The sequence below is a fragment of the Hydractinia symbiolongicarpus genome, chromosome 2, assembly GCF_029227915.1.
Source record: "Hydractinia symbiolongicarpus strain clone_291-10 chromosome 2, HSymV2.1, whole genome shotgun sequence".
In the NCBI taxonomy this organism is placed as follows: domain Eukaryota; kingdom Metazoa; phylum Cnidaria; class Hydrozoa; order Anthoathecata; family Hydractiniidae; genus Hydractinia; species Hydractinia symbiolongicarpus.
The window spans coordinates 27482988-27500493 of NC_079876.1; the positions used below are offsets into that span (position 1 = coordinate 27482988).

The following is a 17506-nucleotide window of genomic DNA, read 5'->3' on the forward strand; positions in this document are numbered from 1 at the left end:
TCTTTCAAAGTGTGATAGTCATCGCCATTGTCTGCAATGTATGTTTCCGAAAGATGTGAAACATCCAACACTTCATCCAGTTCTGTGGTGATAAATACTTCTAATCGTCCAAAAGGTAATTTCTTAAACTAGAAAGCAAAAAATGAATAAAAATGAGTTATCAAATCTTGCGGTACCGCACATATGGAGTTGTTAGTTAAAGGCGAGTAAACTACACAGCCTGGCCATGACTTCTTTATTTTACCTAAATTGGTATTTGCAAAATGTGTTTCTTGTAAGAAATAGAAAGTTGCTTTTTCCCCAAGAAGGTGGTTTACAATTGTACCACACCTGAGGGGGGGGGGGCTTAGGCCCGTTGACATTTGTGTTGACAATAGTGACCGCCATTTCTATATACATATAAGTAACGTAGAAAATAATAAAGATTGCTCTACTGGGAGGTGTGGATTCCCGTCCTTGCCGCGGTATCGGCGTTCTAGCAGGCTTTTTCACCAGCGGGAATTTGTCTGGTGGCGATGTTGCCTGCTCTGCCTCCGCCCTCGCGTCTTTATTTAGAAGTTCAGTCTCACCGTTGGTACGTTCTGCCGAATCTATACGGGGCTTCGTAGCCCCAACTACAGCTCGTCCCGGGCGCTTCTGCTTCGGAGGCTCATTCTTTTTGTTCTGTTTTGATGGCGAAGGAGTGACGTCCGGCGTTTTACGTGGTTGTACTTCTTCCGCCACAGCATCTTGTGATTTGTTATCTTGTGGAGGCGGGTTTGTTGTGGGTGGCCACTCGTCAATGACCAAGTTGTTTTCGTCGGAGAGTTGATATATCTCGTCCTCACTGGGGTCCTCCTCGAGTAGACAACCCTCTCACTCTGAATGGCATGTCTTGCAGGATGCACAGTCCATCTTCTTCCCCTTGAAAAGAGGGTATATCATGGACCGTCGATAATCATTACGTGGGGTATATCCTCCACGTGGATTCTAGGTACGAAACGTACCAACCTTCTGCCATCTTTTATGTGACGGCTGAATGGGTAGGTACCATAGGTGATGTTTTGTACCTACCCGTATTTGGACAGGTTTTGCGATATTTCGCATTAGTGACCGCCACGTCAACTTTTACGGTGATGGGTATGCTATCCCTGACTCTTGGTTCTACCGTAATTTTCTTTCCATCGACGCCGTTAAAAGAAGCATACAACTTCATGGCTGTATTCTACGCATGTCTGCGATTTGATAAAAAGTTGTAGTGCATTTTAGTCGCCTGTTCTCTGTTTTTCATGAAATGCTTCGCAAATAACCCCGATTTAAAGCCGCCATTGTTACAAGCAAGCGTTGCCTGACCACATCGCACTCTTGTACATGAAGTGCGTTAGTATTCATTTTGGGATAAAACATTTGCAAGTTAAAGCTTGCCTTTAAGCTTGCTGACACGTTTTTTGGCTCATCTTCGGCGTTCCTGATGATTGATCTCAAATTGCGAGGTAAAAATGAAATTGCGAAGAAAATTTGAAATTGCAAATAGAGCATGTCATTTACAAGAATAAATCTTTCGCCATAATTGTACTTATATTATATTTTTAGTTACAAAGTTCTCTTTGTCCTTCATAGCCCTCCACAATTGTGGCATTATCCACATCCTTTATTTTGACTCGATAATGTTAGAGGTGCGCAATCCGTTTCCATTAACTAAATTGATAATCAAGTAGTCACGAAATTGAATAGCAAACGATCTTGTGAATTGCACTTCTTTGTTACTACCTTCTACAATTGTGAAATTAAATGTTGCACAAATGAGCTCTCCCCATACTTAGTAAAATGCATTGGTCGAAGCAGATGCTTGTACTTGTTTTTTTCTTATTTCGAACTTTCTCTGCTTTACCAACCGGTTTAACTGCTCATTGAAATCATTAGCGGATAGGGAAAGACAGGAGGAAGTTTACAATCCGCTTATTTAGGCAAATATCTCGTTACGATGGAGGTGCTGTAGAAACATTTCTAAAGATCCAAAACCTGTAGTACTTGCCTGCACTTCATCCTTTTTGGAAATAGTTTAAATGTAGGCTAATGGTAATAATCGCTTACAAAATGCATGTAAAAAGGGGATTTAATGGAAACATGACAAAGGTCCATATCAATTTAAACTGGTTTCTATGTTGAATTGCTTTGGACAAATAAATGCTAAAAAAGTCATCGGATTTTACACCCAATTCCATTCGTTTCGACAAAGTGAGGCAGCAAGATCCTGGCGGAATATTAAAACTAGGATGATCATGTTGTAAACTGGTTGTGATCTTTGCACAAAAGCGTCCCAATCCGACTCAACATTTAAGCTAAGGCGCCACGAGGAACATTTTCATGCGCGTGCTATGCAACATGTCCCATAGCATGCGCATGAAAATGTTTCTCGTGGCGCCACATCTTATTTGCTGCAAGATTATTTCGAAAATCGAAGTTAAAAAATCATGCTCAAAGGGTATACCGTATCCTTAAGTTTTTTATTGAGTTCATGTGTGATTAAAATATGGCAGGAATAAACAGAGAAGTTATTTTAGCTTTACTTTTGTTGGACGAAGAAGAAGAGGAAGATCGTGAAGAACCACCAAGAAATTGCTGGGTGCAACCGTGGCTTGGGAATAGAGAGTGTCTTGGCGCTTTTCATACAATCTTCAACGAAATAAAAAACGATGAGAAGAAATGTAGAGGGTATATACGTATGAATAACGCTCAATTCGAATACCTAGTCGGTCTTCTTTCTGAGGATTTGCAGAAACAAGATACAAATATGAGGAATTCTATCACACCAGCTGAGCTCGTTTGCGTGGCCCTACGTTACTTAGCGACTGGTGAGACTTTCAGGTCTTTAGAATTTCAATTCAGAGTGTCAAGAAAAAGAATTTCAGCAGCTGTTATGGAGGTATCTGAAGCTATCATAAAGAGGTTGGGTCCAACCTTCCTTTCAACTCCGAAAACACAGGGGGAATGGCTAGATATCTCCAGAAAGTTCAATGAGCGTTGGAACTTCCCAAATGGATTAGGTGCTCTCGATGGGAAGCATATCGTCATTCAGCAGCCCCCAAATTCAGGGTCTCATTACCGAAACTATAAAGGGACAGACAGTGTAGTGCTCATGGCTCTTGTCGGGCCAGAATATGAGTTTCTTTATGTGGAAGTTGGAGCGAACGGTAGAAATTCTGATGGAGGTATATGGGACCAATGTAATTTAAAGAAGGCGCTAGACAGTGGATCGCTAAATTTACCAGAGGTTTGCAATTTACCAGGTCGAAACAACAAAGTGCCGTATGTGATAACAGGAGATGATGCGTTTCCTCTTAAGAATTACCTGATGAAGCCTTATCCACAAAAAAATCTGACAGTAAACAAACGCATCTTCAATTATCGACTGTCACGAAAGAGAAGAATTTCTGAAAACGGATTTGGGATATTGGCAAATCGGTGGCGCATTTTTCGTCGACCTATAAACTTAGAACCAGAAAAGGTTTCTACCATCACAATGGCAACAGTGGCATTGCATAACTGGCAGAGGAGCAAAAGTTCTGTGGGCAAAATTGAGCTACCAATTGGTCTTGTCGACCGAGAGAATGAGCGTGGTGAAATTATTGAAGGTGCTTGGAGAGAACATACTCCTACTGGCACATGGTTTTCACTGTCCAATGACATTTACGGCAATCGATCTAGTAATCAAGCCAAAGCAATAAGAGACGAGTTCACGGAGTATTTCGTAATGGAAGGTGCTGTACGCTGGCAGTGGCATTGCGCTAGAGTTGACATTTAATTTTATTTTTTGCGAGGATAAATAAAAAATGATAAGATTTACTGAACGTTTAATATATTTTTCTGATTTATTTTACTCCAGAAAATGTCTGCCAACCATAACGTAACGTATCAAAACGTATCGTTCGAACAGGATGAATTTGCGGGTGAATACGGCTGATTTTGAGAAGGTAGAGGTGGCGATTGCAGCATACCAGTATATGTATTTGCCATGGGATATGATGGGGTGTATGGAGTAAACGTTGAAGCTGCGAACATACGAGCATGATGGTTGGTAGGCATAGATTGGTGTTGTTTCTGCTCTTCATACTCGAAAAAAATATCCATGATTTTTTTCTTCAACCTTGGCCAATCTTTTAGTTCGCACTGGACCAAACTGTCGGCCACTGTACTTCCAAAAATTTGGGCACGTTTTTCGACAGCAGATTGCGCTTCGCATCCATATGTAGAAGCTTGTTGCGGCCGGATTTCATGGTGATCAGCCCTTTGTGTGATGGAAGTTGTCAACGCTTTCCACAGTTCGGCTTTGGCACACTGCTCCTCCGTCATCTTCTTCTCCGGTCGTTTTTTAGGAGCAGGGGTACGTGGTTCATCCTCGTTCATTGTATCGACGGTCTCATCCATATCGCAAGTAATCTCAACGAAATCCATTTGATTATAATGGTCCCAGGTAGAAAAATATGCTTCGTTTACACCTGCACCAGAGGATCTTGATCCAATCTCCCTATTGCGCTCACTTCTATACTTTGTCAATGCGTTATGCCATGACGTTTTGAGCTCGTTTACGGTATACTTCCCATCAAAACGCTCACTCAGTTTGACCATCAGAGCTTCGCGCAACACTCTGTCTCTATAATCTTGTAGAGTGTGGTTCCAAAGCGCGGGATTTTCACGATAAAAATCAATCAATTCTTCCAACTCGTCGGACGAAAGTTGCGCTTTTTTCTTTTCTTTTGAAAGATCAGTTACGATAAACTCCATTTGTTCATAAAACTTCCACTTTTTCGATGGAACTTCGCTTCCAGCATTACGTTTAACTTCACGGAGCATCGATGAACGAAGAGAATGGAATGCTTTTTCTAGAAAATCACAGCTATACGCCCCCTCAAATTCAGTGACAAGGTCTATTTTCGCAGCTTCTTTTTTGTCTTTATTTTTGTAATATATATTCCCACTGTCCCATAACGTTGGGTTCGCTTTATAAAAGTTTATTAAAGTAACTTTCTCCTCGTCTGATAGTTTTTTCTTTTCATCCGCCATTTTCGCTATTTTCTCACTAGCTACTCTTCACTTGCAGTTCAACTTCTCAAGAAAAAACTTGTTTATATCTTTCTGTGATTTGATTGGTCAATAAAATAATGCCTCAAATAATTTTGTAAAATATTTGTTGCAGAAGGTGGGGACACGTGCAACATTTGCTCCACAACAAATTTTTCAGCACATTTTGTCCCCGGAGCACGGGAGCAAAATAGATTCAGATCTATTTTGTCCCCGAAGTTGTGGAGCAAAATGTTTGCTCCATGCAACATTTTTTTGCTGCATTGCAGTGAAAAATAGGCATGGGACACGAGTAATTTTTTTTATGCGCGTGCTATGCAGCAATGTTGCATAGCACGCGCATGAAAATGTTTCTTGTGGCGCCTTAGCTTTAGGTTAAATGTAGACTTTTCTGTTACTTTGTTCTCGTTCTGTACTTCACCCTCATTCTAAATCCTTTGCTCCAGTGTTCAACCCTAGCTTGCACTACTGTTGCTTTTTTTTGTTTATGAAAAGGATGACGTTTAAGATGATGGTCTAGCCTTAAAGTATAGTATAAGCAATGAGTCACTATGAATGTTTTCACTTTCTAAAAACGTACAGATACGTATAGCATTGCTCCAGCTTGCTTGCCTGTTCAACAGTACATTTTAAGTGCACCGGCGTGGGCACTCAAACCTGAACCCTTATGATTGCAAGCTGAATGCCCTGCTACTAAAACATCTTCGTCTAAAGTGGCATTGCGCATTGCGTTTATCTCCAGCAGCTAGGCCGCTGCACACGATGTAACGGTAAGTAAGTAACGGAAAGATTTTGGAAAAAATAATTGCATTAAAAAATAAAAATAAAATGCTCAAAATAGCCTTGACACATTGCTACTTTACCACTAAACGTGTTTGCCGTTGGATAGATCTTCGTAATGCATTCGTTGAAGAAAGTATCTACGCTGCGTACTAGGGGTTGTATTCAAAACCTTGTATTAAAATATTGACGTTTTTATTAAATTAAAACACGTATGCGTTTCGAGGTTTTTGGAACATTAGAAGGTTTACTGTTTATTTTAAAGTTTCTGATCGAGAAATAAATTTTGCTTTTAACTTTATTAAAACACATGTCAAATTTTTTATTATTCCACTTGATTTTAAACTCAATTTTGAAAAAATCTAGAAATTTAAGGTGTAGTTTTGAGTACTTATTCACTAAGGCTATCCTAGGGCATAGGCTATTAATAATCGGTTTTGTGATCGATTAATATGAAGCCTAGGAAGTATCGTAGTCATACAATATAGGAAAAGAGAGCTGCTAAAAACCTGACAAGGGCGACGACGCCCAGAGGAGCTTTGATAGCTAAAAAAACCCTACCAGATATGCCTTTCACTACACTCCATACAACGAAACAATGTGTTTCATGTTTCTTTGCGTTGCACCGCAAAAAAATACACCATCTTCGTTTTCTCTAGCATGGCATCCAGTCACGTTTTTCTTGCAAATGTCTTCCTAATTTTTAGCTGACAAACATCCCACAGACAGGACACTTGTAGATATAGTACTTCTTATTAAAACCATGATATAACATCGACAGAACCTTAATGTTGGGAAACAAGTTCTTCAACTTTCTTTCCCCTTTCTTTAATTTCAATTCAGTTTTACTTTTCCAAGAGGGTTATTTCTTTTTTAAAACAGAGTTGAAATTCACGTTTTTTACAAATAACTTGTGGCTGGTACTCCGCAGCTTGCTTTGCTCATCTTAGTTTCTTTGTCTAGAAACAAGCTAGTCACTATATCCAAAAAATGATATCACTTGATTATGGTACCACAGATCAGCTGAATTTAATATATATTTTAATATATAATTTATTTTACAACCTCTAGCTTATTTCCAAAGACCTAACAGGTTGAGTTCATCATTGCGACGGCTAGCCACTTCTTTGTTAATTATTTTCTGTAATACCTTGCTTTGAGAGAAGATGCCCTATTAATCAACCTCTGATAATAATTCTTCCAAGCTACCTTTTTCTCCTCCTCTGTGCTAGCCAAAACACCTTCATCATTACGTATACACTTCTCACCTACAACATCTTGATTAGCCTTTTTCATTTGCTTTGCTGTCTTAAATATGTTAATGCTATCTCAATATGTTAAAAACGTTATTACTGACAGGTACTTGCAATGCTCTGGATATGGTGACATCATGTTTCTATGTTGTAAAATCAATGATTTTTTTCAAAATTTTTCCCATTTGTTCTCATTAAAAATTATTTTTTTACAATACATCCCAAGAGCTTATATATTTAGATAGTTTGTCGGAGTACTCCTCGACACTACTAAATGCTTTGCAAGTGCGATCAGCCAATATTTGAGATTATCTTTTCCCAACGTTTTCGTGGATGGTGTCAATGAATGCGGATGCTGTCTTGCAGGGGGGCGGGGGATCCTTACTCAAGCGCCCGCACCAGATCCCAAGCATGAGTGAATATCACCAATCCTCATGTTTCCGCATTCATAGGTGTTTGTTTCAGGACAGCTGAAATCTTTTAGCTTTTCAATCATCCCTGTAAAGGGGAGAATACAAAAGTTCTCCAGTGGCTTCTTATTCTTTTTCTTCTTTTTTTCATTAACATCTTTGTCTTAAGGCTAGTTATATCTGCATAGCGATGTAGTTACTCTCATTCTCTATTTCGATTTCATTTGACACCAACAATCTAGAACCTCGTATGCACGTTATGATGCATTTACATAGACCAAAGGATAATTTTTGATCTATCCAGTTGCTTCCTCTTGACATTCAGACATTTCTTTTCTCCGAATTTATTTCATCAAGTCGTTGATAAAATGATTGACATTCTCCTGCTTTTCCTCCGTGCATATTGAAAACCAATTGTATGGAATTTCCTCAAAAAAGTGCGACATATCAAGATAAAAAACCTTAAAGTATGTCAATTTGTTTTGATGAAGAAGTATAAAGCATCTGAATATATGTTATTTCAGGGTCCTAAAACAGTAAATGTGCACTACAAAATCCCTTCCATTTCAGCTTTACAGATCATTGATGTAACTACCTATTTTTACGTGTAACCTACGTTACATCTTGTAAATTAGGATATTTTATCACTACTAGGTCTTCCTTCTCTAAACAATTAAAAGTAGTGTAGAAATATTTAGGGAACGGAAATGTACCAAAAAAAGTAACACGGTTTTCATAATAAACGCTGTAAAAAATATGTGGTTACAAACTAAACCAAATGGAATTCAGAACATTAACTATAAATCAATAAAAGTTACCGAATAATCTTGTCTGAAAGGTATGCAACGAAAATTAAATAAAGCATTTCAGTTTTTGATGTAATGTTTTTGTCTTGTTTTTTGTTTTTTTCAATATCTATTTACCTTGTTTTGGCACACCCTACTTTCATCGCGATTTCACGTCTACTAATTTTGGTGCACATTATAAATTTTGGCGCGTGGCAAGAGAGTTGAAATTTTTGTTTTCTTGATATTAACAAATTCAACAAATATAAACTATTCTCAATAAATAAATGTCATAAAAGTCATTCAAAAAGATCAAAAATGATTCCATCATCTTCGTTATCATCGTTACTAGCTTCGAAATCGAATTCCTACTAAGATTTGTCGCTGTCTCAAAATGGTCGGTCATTAACAGAGTTATCATATTCTGTAGATGCCTCTGTGGACATTGCTTCATTAAGTGTATCAAAAACTTCTAAGGGCTCAATATCTTAAATAGAATCTACGCTAGGCAAATCCTTTGACCCGAGCATTACAGCATCGTAGATCCCGGACTTCAACTTCAAACTTTTTAACCTTTTTCAGACGTAAGTTCATTAAATATTTTTATTACCCAATGTCCACTTAACGGCTTCAGAGTGGTTAAATGGAACTGTATATCAATGTCCTCGATCGCCTGTGTCAACTCCTGTTGTACTTTAACGATGTACCAGCTGCTAAATCTGTTCTTCACGTACTCTCCAACTGTTGGCAATAATTCCTCATGCTGTTTGGATATATTCGACTGTGATGTTATTTGCTTTTAAAAGTTCTAAAACAGGTTCTGTTTGTGTCGATATATTCAAATTATTACCCTCAACTTTAATTGCAATATCTGTATCCTGATTATCATTTGCAGATTGCTGTTTAATGCTATTCTGATGCTGTTTACTTTTTTTATAAATTTTTGACATCTTCTGGTATAACCTTCTGGTATGACTTCTGAATTTAAATATTAAACAACTCAAATTTGAATTATTTAAGCATTCTATGAATCGTATTCTGTCACAGAGGAGGAACAGCAGCTTTTTGCAATAAAGTGAAATATCAGACAGCTTAATAGAAGGACCAAGGATGTCACGCGAAAAGATTGTTTATGTGCAAACTGCCGACAGAGGCTTCCACTTTTATAAGTCAATCTACCAGAACCAATCGATTCAGAAGTATTGCCATGTGGATATAAAAAAACAACCCGTGTGATCTGTTTGCAATAAAGAGAATGTCAAGAGAATGGTTGGATTTGCCTATGACAATATCTCAAATAACCAAATTTTTGCTTAATAAGGGCGCAAGAATTAACGCAAAATTAACTAAAACACATTACAGAAGATCTCCTTAGGTCCAAGGAGGTACATACTGCCAAGCAGTGAGCGGGACCGCGGATCGAATCCCGCTCACTAACATACTGCTCACTGGCAGTATGTTAGTGATGAACAAAAAATAGTTCTTCTTCAATATGACTCACACGCATTACACTCGCCCGTCATGATCAGAGGTCTGATCGGGGTGAAGCATTCTCTGTTGAGAATGAAATACGAATGTGCTATGATAAATATTCACCTATATTGTTTTTTGTTGTTGTAAATGCAAAAAGTATTGCTAAATTTTGAGAAATACTAATAAAGAATAAGTTAAAACATTTAATTCACATAGTTTAGGTCGTAGATAACTAAAATGGCTTATTTTAACAATTGGTCACGTAGTTTATTGATGACGTCTGGAAATGTTGGGTATTGAATATTAAATTGCCGTCAAGAGGAATCGAACCCTGGCTCCTGCACAAAATGGAAGAGCTATAACCACTAATCTACGGCGCCACAATAACGCTCTCTCCTTTCTGCAATATTCACAACGGAGATAGGCTTTAAAAGAATTAACGCTGCCAAAGACAATGATTAATCCAGTTTTGAAATGTTTAATTTTAGGTTTCTTATATCTATATGTAGTCCAGTTTAACATACTCTGTCAAAGCGCATACACAACACTCTGGTCGATAAGCCCATGCAAGATGTTTTACCGCAGCTTATACCAGGGGTCAAATGTTAATAAATCAAAACAATTTTGCACAAACATATCTTTGTGCAGAAGTTTCAGCAATAAGTCTCCTGAAATCGAGCTACCAACTAGAATTCTTTCATAAAACAAAATCCACTAAAACTATCATCATTTAGCATTTCATTTGGCAATATCATTTTTTAGATGGCACAGCTGGAAACGTCATTGCAAACTCACAAAAAAACATTAAAAAAAGCAGTTGCATTTTGTGTTATTGTTATAAAAAAGGAGAACATATAAAAGTTACAATAAGCACAACTTAATGAACACAAAATTCTAATCAAAATATAACTTTCTTTCGTACGCTATCCTTGTACTGAGCCGCTTCCAATCAGTCTATTTAATCAGGTTAGTACCAGCTAATGCGTCCTTGATTTGACTTTTTGTTATTGGTTCGCATTCGCAGATCATTCTTTTGCACTTCTTTCGTAAGACATCTTCGCCAAACAACTTTTTCCGTTTTCGCGCTTGCCGTTGCTAAATCATATTCAGTCATAATCCACTTAGTTACAAATCAGCAAATTATAGTTTCTTGTGAGAAAAAGTACTCTTACCTTAGTTAGCTCATAATCATCGTCATTATTGGAACTTCCTTTGTCACTTTGTCCATGTAAGTTTATGGTGTCTTTTTCCTTAAAAAATATGTTTTCTTTCAAAAACAATCTACAGTATTGGTTTGTACAATGTGCTGCTCGACAAATAATGCCTAATGAACTCTTATCACGACGTGGAAACAATTTTCTGCAAGTATGTGTTTTCTTAAGTGACTAACAGACATAAAAAAGGTAGTTAAAAGATAAAGAATGGAGTGAAATTTTGGCTACATGCGTGGGTGTAATAAGCATTTAAATAACAATAAACAAACTAGCTTGTATATACATTTTGTGCGAGGTGAGTTATTTAACCCACCAACAGATGGATGACCTAATAGAAGAATTCTTTATAATTTTAACTTATCATTGTAATGCAGATAAACAAAAAAAGTAACTTATACATTTTCGTCATCACTGCCAATGCCATCTCTATTGTCGTCGACAGGTTCACCAAGAATAACGTTATTTTCGTCGTCATTAACATGATAAATTAGATTTCCTTTACCACTATCATTATTAACAAATTGGGCAAAATCAACATCACATTCACCACCACCATCATTAACGTCTCGATCAGCATTGCTGTAACCATTGTTACCATTGTGATCAACGACACCATTTTTACCATCATGATCAACCTCACCATCGTTACCATCATCATCAACGTCACCAACGTCGTCAACGTCTCCATCGCTACCATTGTCATCAACATCATTATTCACATCTAAACCAACTTCCTGCAGAAAAAAATACGTTATCACTGTTAACTATTTTAAGGCAACTATTTTGTGTCGGTTTTTTGTACAATTACAAATTATTGAGTTTAGTGGATATTTATGTCTTACGTTGACGGTGTTTCCATAAAAAGACAAAGAGTTCCCACTAACAGTTTCAAGTTCTCCCATTATGGTGTCGAATTTCCACAATTTCTTTCGGTGAAATATCTTTATTACGGTCTTTTAACCACCTTAAAACTGTCTCCTTCTTTGGAAAATCAACCGTGTGCTGTTTAATTTCACTTGTTATTGAATCCATCTCTGCTGCCTTTACTTTAACCACTGAGTCATCTGACTTGGTAAATGATTGATATAGTTTCATTGCAATGCTTAGTTATAATGCACATCAGTTGTATCCTCTTGATTTATCATGAAGTGTTTGGTAAAAAAGCGGATTCGAAGCAGCCTTCATTACAGGCAAGCGTCGCAATCCCGCACCTTACTCTTGTGCAACTGACTCGTTGGTATTCTGCAGCTTGAAAAATACCTATCCTTTTAGTGAAGCGTGTATATTGGTTTTAATCATCTTTTTTGATACAGGGGACGATGAAAGGAAAAACATGCGAGAGTTAATTATCTTCTCAATTATGGTTGGTAGAACACGTTGGTCACATTGGTCTTGGAGATCATTACTTAAAACCAAATTTCTCATCATAAATATTCGAGGTTTTATAGAAGCTATTGGTTATAGTTCTATGCCCAGGATATTTCTTATCAATTTTACTTTCATCGAAATCCGTAATTCCATGACGTCGGATGTTCGAAGTCCATTACCAATGCAAAGACTATTGATCCAGTACTCGTGAGTTTCGATTGCTGCCTTTTTGCTAATCCGCTTTGTCTGTACTTTTTACTCTTTCTGCTCTCCGCCATTATTCTTAAAGTTTTTGCACGTGTTTACTTCGACCGTACCTAATGAAGTGCTGTGAAGTTAAAAGGTGGCAAGTTTTGTTACGTCGCACGTCAATTTTTCGCTGTTTGATGTGAGGATTTAGTTCCTTATGGAAATCCTTTACAACTTATCAGTGATCAAAGTGTTTTATGTGAATAAACGTAAAAAACAGTGAACAATATATATACTGTGTGAAATGTAAAACAGAAGTGTAAATAACAATAATATCAACATCAGTGTGAATAGTTCAATAAAGATGAAGATTTGATAGTGCATTCTTCGGCAATATAATATAGTCATATTGTTGCCCACAGTTGATGTTGCAAAGTGTTGTTTGTCTCATCGCTGTATTAGGTCATTTTACAAGGCTGTCAAAAGATTACCGGTGGAACAGGCAATGGTGCAGGTTTAGATTGATAAGAAAATGACTCATTGTCACTTTCGTTTGCGTCTTTATTGCCAGTTGATGTGTCATATAGTTTTAACATCTCGACTGGTTTCGTTATCAATCGTGATGTTGTAGGTTGGGAATTAGTACCTAGTTTTACTTGTCGACAAGCCATTATCCCATACAATACTCTTAACCTGTGACACCATCTTTTGCCAGTTTTTCTTCGTCCTTATTGGCATGTTTTTTGTGGTCCCCGAAATAATGATCAATCAGAAGAAACCACTCATTACATGAAGAACAAGGCGCTGGTAAATGACAAATGTGTTTTCTTGATCGACACCATAGAAACATCACTCGTTTTACACTTTGTTTCAAGGCTGTCTCCTTCATTTCCATTTTGTGAACTCGAACTAAATGCCTTGCCATCTTATTTCGGATAGGTGCGTGTCATTCATCGCATTTGTACGTGTAGTTTCGCACTCCATTTATGTACTTCTCTGAAACAGCATCTTTGTCACCGAAATTTGCCACCATGAGCTCGTTTAAAGTCTGCTCTTTGGCTTTTCTTTTTACTTTTAAAGATAGGTTCACTTTACATACGTTCACCTAGTACTTATGGCATCTTCTTTTTTTTACCATTGGACCCTCTTCATCACTTTCGCTTAACATCTCCTTTCTGCTGCTCGCTTCGCCCTACGCATTCCTTCCAATGATATATCAGGATGTATGTAAGTACTGTATAATGTAATGAAAAGTTAATTCGGATTGGCTAATTCTCAGAAAAAAGGAGAAGTTCTTGCTCCCTTTTCTTCTGGCTTAAGCATTTCACACCTGTTATTAACCTCTTATGCCCCACCTCTGACTGTCAGCGCTGCATCCCCGTGCTGTTATTTCCACAGTCATCTGTCCTGCTCGCGTGGGGCACCGTCGTTCATCCCCTCCCACCTGTACTAAATACACCATACTCTTCCAGGGGTACACGCACATCTCTACACTTTGTGGCTGCCCAGGGCAGCCCAGCACCCCCAAATTCCCCAAATGAAAATTCATTATCTATCAGGCAAAATTTTTGACGAGAACTACGACGAGATAATTCAACATGCCATAACAGGCTTAACAAATTAATATGAAAAAGAAAGCTAATTCTACAAAGTCTCTCAATAGACTTTGAATGTCCATAACTTTCATCAAGGTCAGCCATTTTTATAAAAAAAAATCACTAAAGTTTAGGCGAATACATCTTCATAACAAAAATTGAAGTGTTATTGGTATTTTCCACAAAGCAAAAGTAGCTATTAAATAAACTGTGGCTAGTAGTATGGACCTTTAAAAAACTCTTGATTGGCTTGTGCACGTTCTTGAGTGATAGGTGAAAATATACGATTTTACAAGTACCCTCAGTTCAGCTAGCTATTTCAAGCGCGTTTGAAAGTTTTGTGGTTTAAAAGTTAAATACACGAGTAGTCAGGTCCCTATTAAAGCAAATTCAAACTATTTTATTCATCGAAGATAAGAAATACAAGCAAAAAGGACTTTGAGTTAAGTGTAAATATTCATGATGTTTTTGTTTACATATTTCCCGAACTCGCCCGAGACCTCTTCGAAACGCTTAATTTCCGATTTGCTTGCTTTGAAACAGCCGTGTTGGCCTAATAAAATTAAGAAGACCTGTTTTAAATTTCGAGATTGATAGTAAATTTTTTAAATCCGGCCCAAGTTTATTCCACTCATTTACCGTGCACGGAAAAAAAGTATTCTAAAATATTCAGTATTGATTTTAAAATTCCTAAACAAATTACTTTTAGCCTGGTCATAAGAACTTTGCTTCAAGGGAAGCAATGAACCTAGATAGCCAGGTAAGGTATCTGATACAATATTGAAAAAGAGAACAAGTCTGCGATACCAACGCCTGTCGCTAAGGCTCTCAAGACCAAGTTCTTCATACAGACGCTTGCGAGAAGTACCTCTGATAGCTTTAGTTATAGCAAGAGCAGCATTGTATTGGACAGATTCTATCTTATTGCAGAAACTGTCATTGTGTGGCTGGTCATATATTACATCTGCGTAATCAAGATGTGGTCTAATAAATGACTTATAACCTTTGTTAGCCTTACATATCTTCTCATTCAAATAATGATCAAAACTAAGTTTATTATCAAGAATTAATCCAAGATGTTTTTGTGTTGGCAAAGATACTACGGTAGAGTCATTAAAATATAAAGGAGGATGGTTAATGGACTTCTTTTTGTGGGGGAAAATTACCTTTTTAGCTTCTCTGCTAGGATCAGGGTTAAAAGCCATCTTCCATTGAAAAGCCCACATTTTTTAACAGTAGACAGAACATTATTTAGGTCTATGCTAAACTTTGTAATGTCATAAACAGTAGAAAATATAGATGTGTCATCAACAAACAGCTTGGATACAGATACAATGTTTTCAGGAAGATCATTAATATAAATCAAAAAAAGCAGTGGACCAAGGATAGTGCCTTGTGGAACACCAGCATTAATATTGAGCCAATTGGATGACTGACCACCTAAAACTACTGCTTGTGTTCTATCGCATAGATAATCGCAAAATATTGTAGAAACCTTCGACACGACAGCATTTTAATTTATAACGAAGACCTTCGTGCCAAACTTTATCAAAAGCCTTGGACATATCAAGAAATACACCTCCAGTTTCAAGAGAAGGATTGCAATCAAAAGATTTGTATAATTCATGATTGATGACAAGTAACTGGGAAGTGCAGGAATCACTTCTACGAAATCCAGATTGCTGATAAGACAAAAGCTTATTCTCCTGAAAATATCCAAATAAACTGTTGTAGATTAATTTTTCAAATATTTTGCCAAAAATTGATAAAAGTGAAATTGATCTGTAGCAATAACAATGTAACAATATTTTTATTTCCCTTCTTGTGGACAGGGATGATGTTTCCTCTTTTCCAAGTATAAAAACAGGCAGATTTTATTCCTGCTTCAAAGAGAAATTTCAAGGGAAATATTATAGAATTACCACACATTTGTATCTTCTTAATAGAATTATTGTCATGCCCATGTGCTTTATTTGTGTTTAAATCCTTCATGATTTTTGACAAGTCAGTGGATGAAAAAGTAATACTATTTATGCGCTTATCAGTCTTGAGATTAATGTCAGGGATAGTACTTCCATGATCTAGGATGTTACATTGGTCAGCAAAAAACAGAATAAAGATGCCAGCTTTTTCCTTAAAATCAGTCACAACAATATTGTCCACAAGAAGAGAAGAAACTGTAGGTATTTTGACCTTATCCATAAGACGTTTTAGGATAGACCAGTAAGTCTTGGGACAAGTCAATTGGTCGTTTAGATTTTCACCAAGGTTTTTAAAGTAGGAGGACTTTGTGTCTGTAATTAGTTTGGAAACAAAATCTGTATTTTCCCTTAAGTTTACTTCATCATCTTGTTTTTTACCACCTGCAATGTATTTCTTATATACCCTATTTTTGTGTCGAAGAGCATTTTTTATTTCTGTATTCATCCAAGGTCGATCTTTATAGGTACATTTAAGTGATTCGTGTGGAACGAAGTTTCGAAAAATATTTAGTACGATGCTGTTAAAATCTGTACTAGGTCTTTTATATTATGGTTTCCAAAGGCCCTGACCCAGTCAAAGTTCTTCTTTCAATGAGGTTGATTTGAGCACGATTATAGTGCCAAACTTCCCTTTCATATGTGTATGGTAGTTACAACTTAGAAGGATGAGAAACTAGACGCCATCTTAATTCGTACTAAAAACGTGTTACCGAATTGCCGTGACCGACATATATATAAACAAACTATTATATATCAAAATGGTAGCCGCAATAGTGGTATAGTGCAACACCTCCCTACCAAAAAAAAAAATTAACAAAAGAAAAGTGAGTCTGAGTCAATAAAACGATGGCCTTTTGATCAAGTACTGTCCTATTTTTCTTTACGACATGACATAGTCCTTAAAGCGAGTTGGTAATTTAGTTGTTCTCTGTGGCCTTATTGGTGTCATGGACGAATCTTCGATTGAGGCTTGCTTTGCTTGTGGACTGCTGCGTGGTCGTTCAGATGGAAGAGGTCGTGCTACATGGGTTACAGGTGCTTGATTGTGTGCAGGTGTTATTTGATCCAACCGTGGTTTGACTGTGGTATGTTGAGGTTGTACGATGACAGTTTTATGTATGCTCAGTGGCCCGGATGGTGCTGCCGCTGGTTTGATGTGAACCCGGTTTCTTGTGTAATGGTATTCTGTGGTATTTGCAAGGTATACGACATGTCATTTTTTCAGATTATTCGTCCATACGTCCATGGTTGTCCCCGTTTTTGTGGAGGTGGTTTAGCATATGCGTATGTGCCAACGTCTGGTTTGTCGTGAACCGGTCCTGAATGACGGTCGTATATTTCCTTGGCTGTTCTACGTTTGTCAATTATCTGTTGTGTTGTATTGGCTACGTCTATG

General features: G+C 37.3%; 2 protein-coding genes across 2 annotated transcripts; one reads left to right on the forward strand and one right to left on the reverse strand.

Moving 5' to 3' along the window:
* Positions 1 to 2512: 2512 nt before the first annotated feature.
* On the forward strand, positions 2513 to 3784 carry LOC130630057 (uncharacterized). Its single transcript, XM_057443455.1, has one exon. The coding sequence runs from the start codon at positions 2513 to 2515 to the stop codon at positions 3782 to 3784; it is 1272 nt and encodes a 423-aa protein (XP_057299438.1).
* Positions 3785 to 10161: 6377 nt separating this feature from the next.
* On the reverse strand, positions 10162 to 11886 carry LOC130630462 (N66 matrix protein-like). The gene is made up of 4 exons (XM_057443967.1): positions 11819 to 11886; positions 11375 to 11710; positions 10935 to 11012; positions 10162 to 10857 (listed from the first exon to the last, which is right to left on the reverse strand). Exons 1-4 carry the CDS (start codon positions 11876 to 11878, stop codon positions 10717 to 10719), a joined length of 615 nt encoding a protein of 204 aa, XP_057299950.1. The 5' UTR covers positions 11879 to 11886; the 3' UTR covers positions 10162 to 10716.
* Positions 11887 to 17506: the final 5620 nt, after the last annotated feature.

Excerpts from the sequence above, each read along its gene's own strand:
- LOC130630462 (XM_057443967.1), bottom strand. The coding sequence starts at position 11,878 with ATGGGAGAACTTGAAACTGTTAGTGGGAACTCTTTGTCTTTTTATGGA. Across the intron at positions 11,711-11,818 it reads TTTATGGAAACACCGTCAAC|GAAGTTGGTTTAGATGTGAA; the intron begins GTAAGACATAAA and ends TTTTTTCTGCAG. Across the intron at positions 11,013-11,374 it reads TTGGCAGTGATGACGAAAAT|GAAAAAGACACCATAAACTT; the intron begins GTATAAGTTACT and ends ATATTTTTTAAG.
- LOC130630057 (XM_057443455.1), top strand. The coding sequence starts at position 2,513 with ATGGCAGGAATAAACAGAGAAGTTATTTTAGCTTTACTTTTGTTGGAC.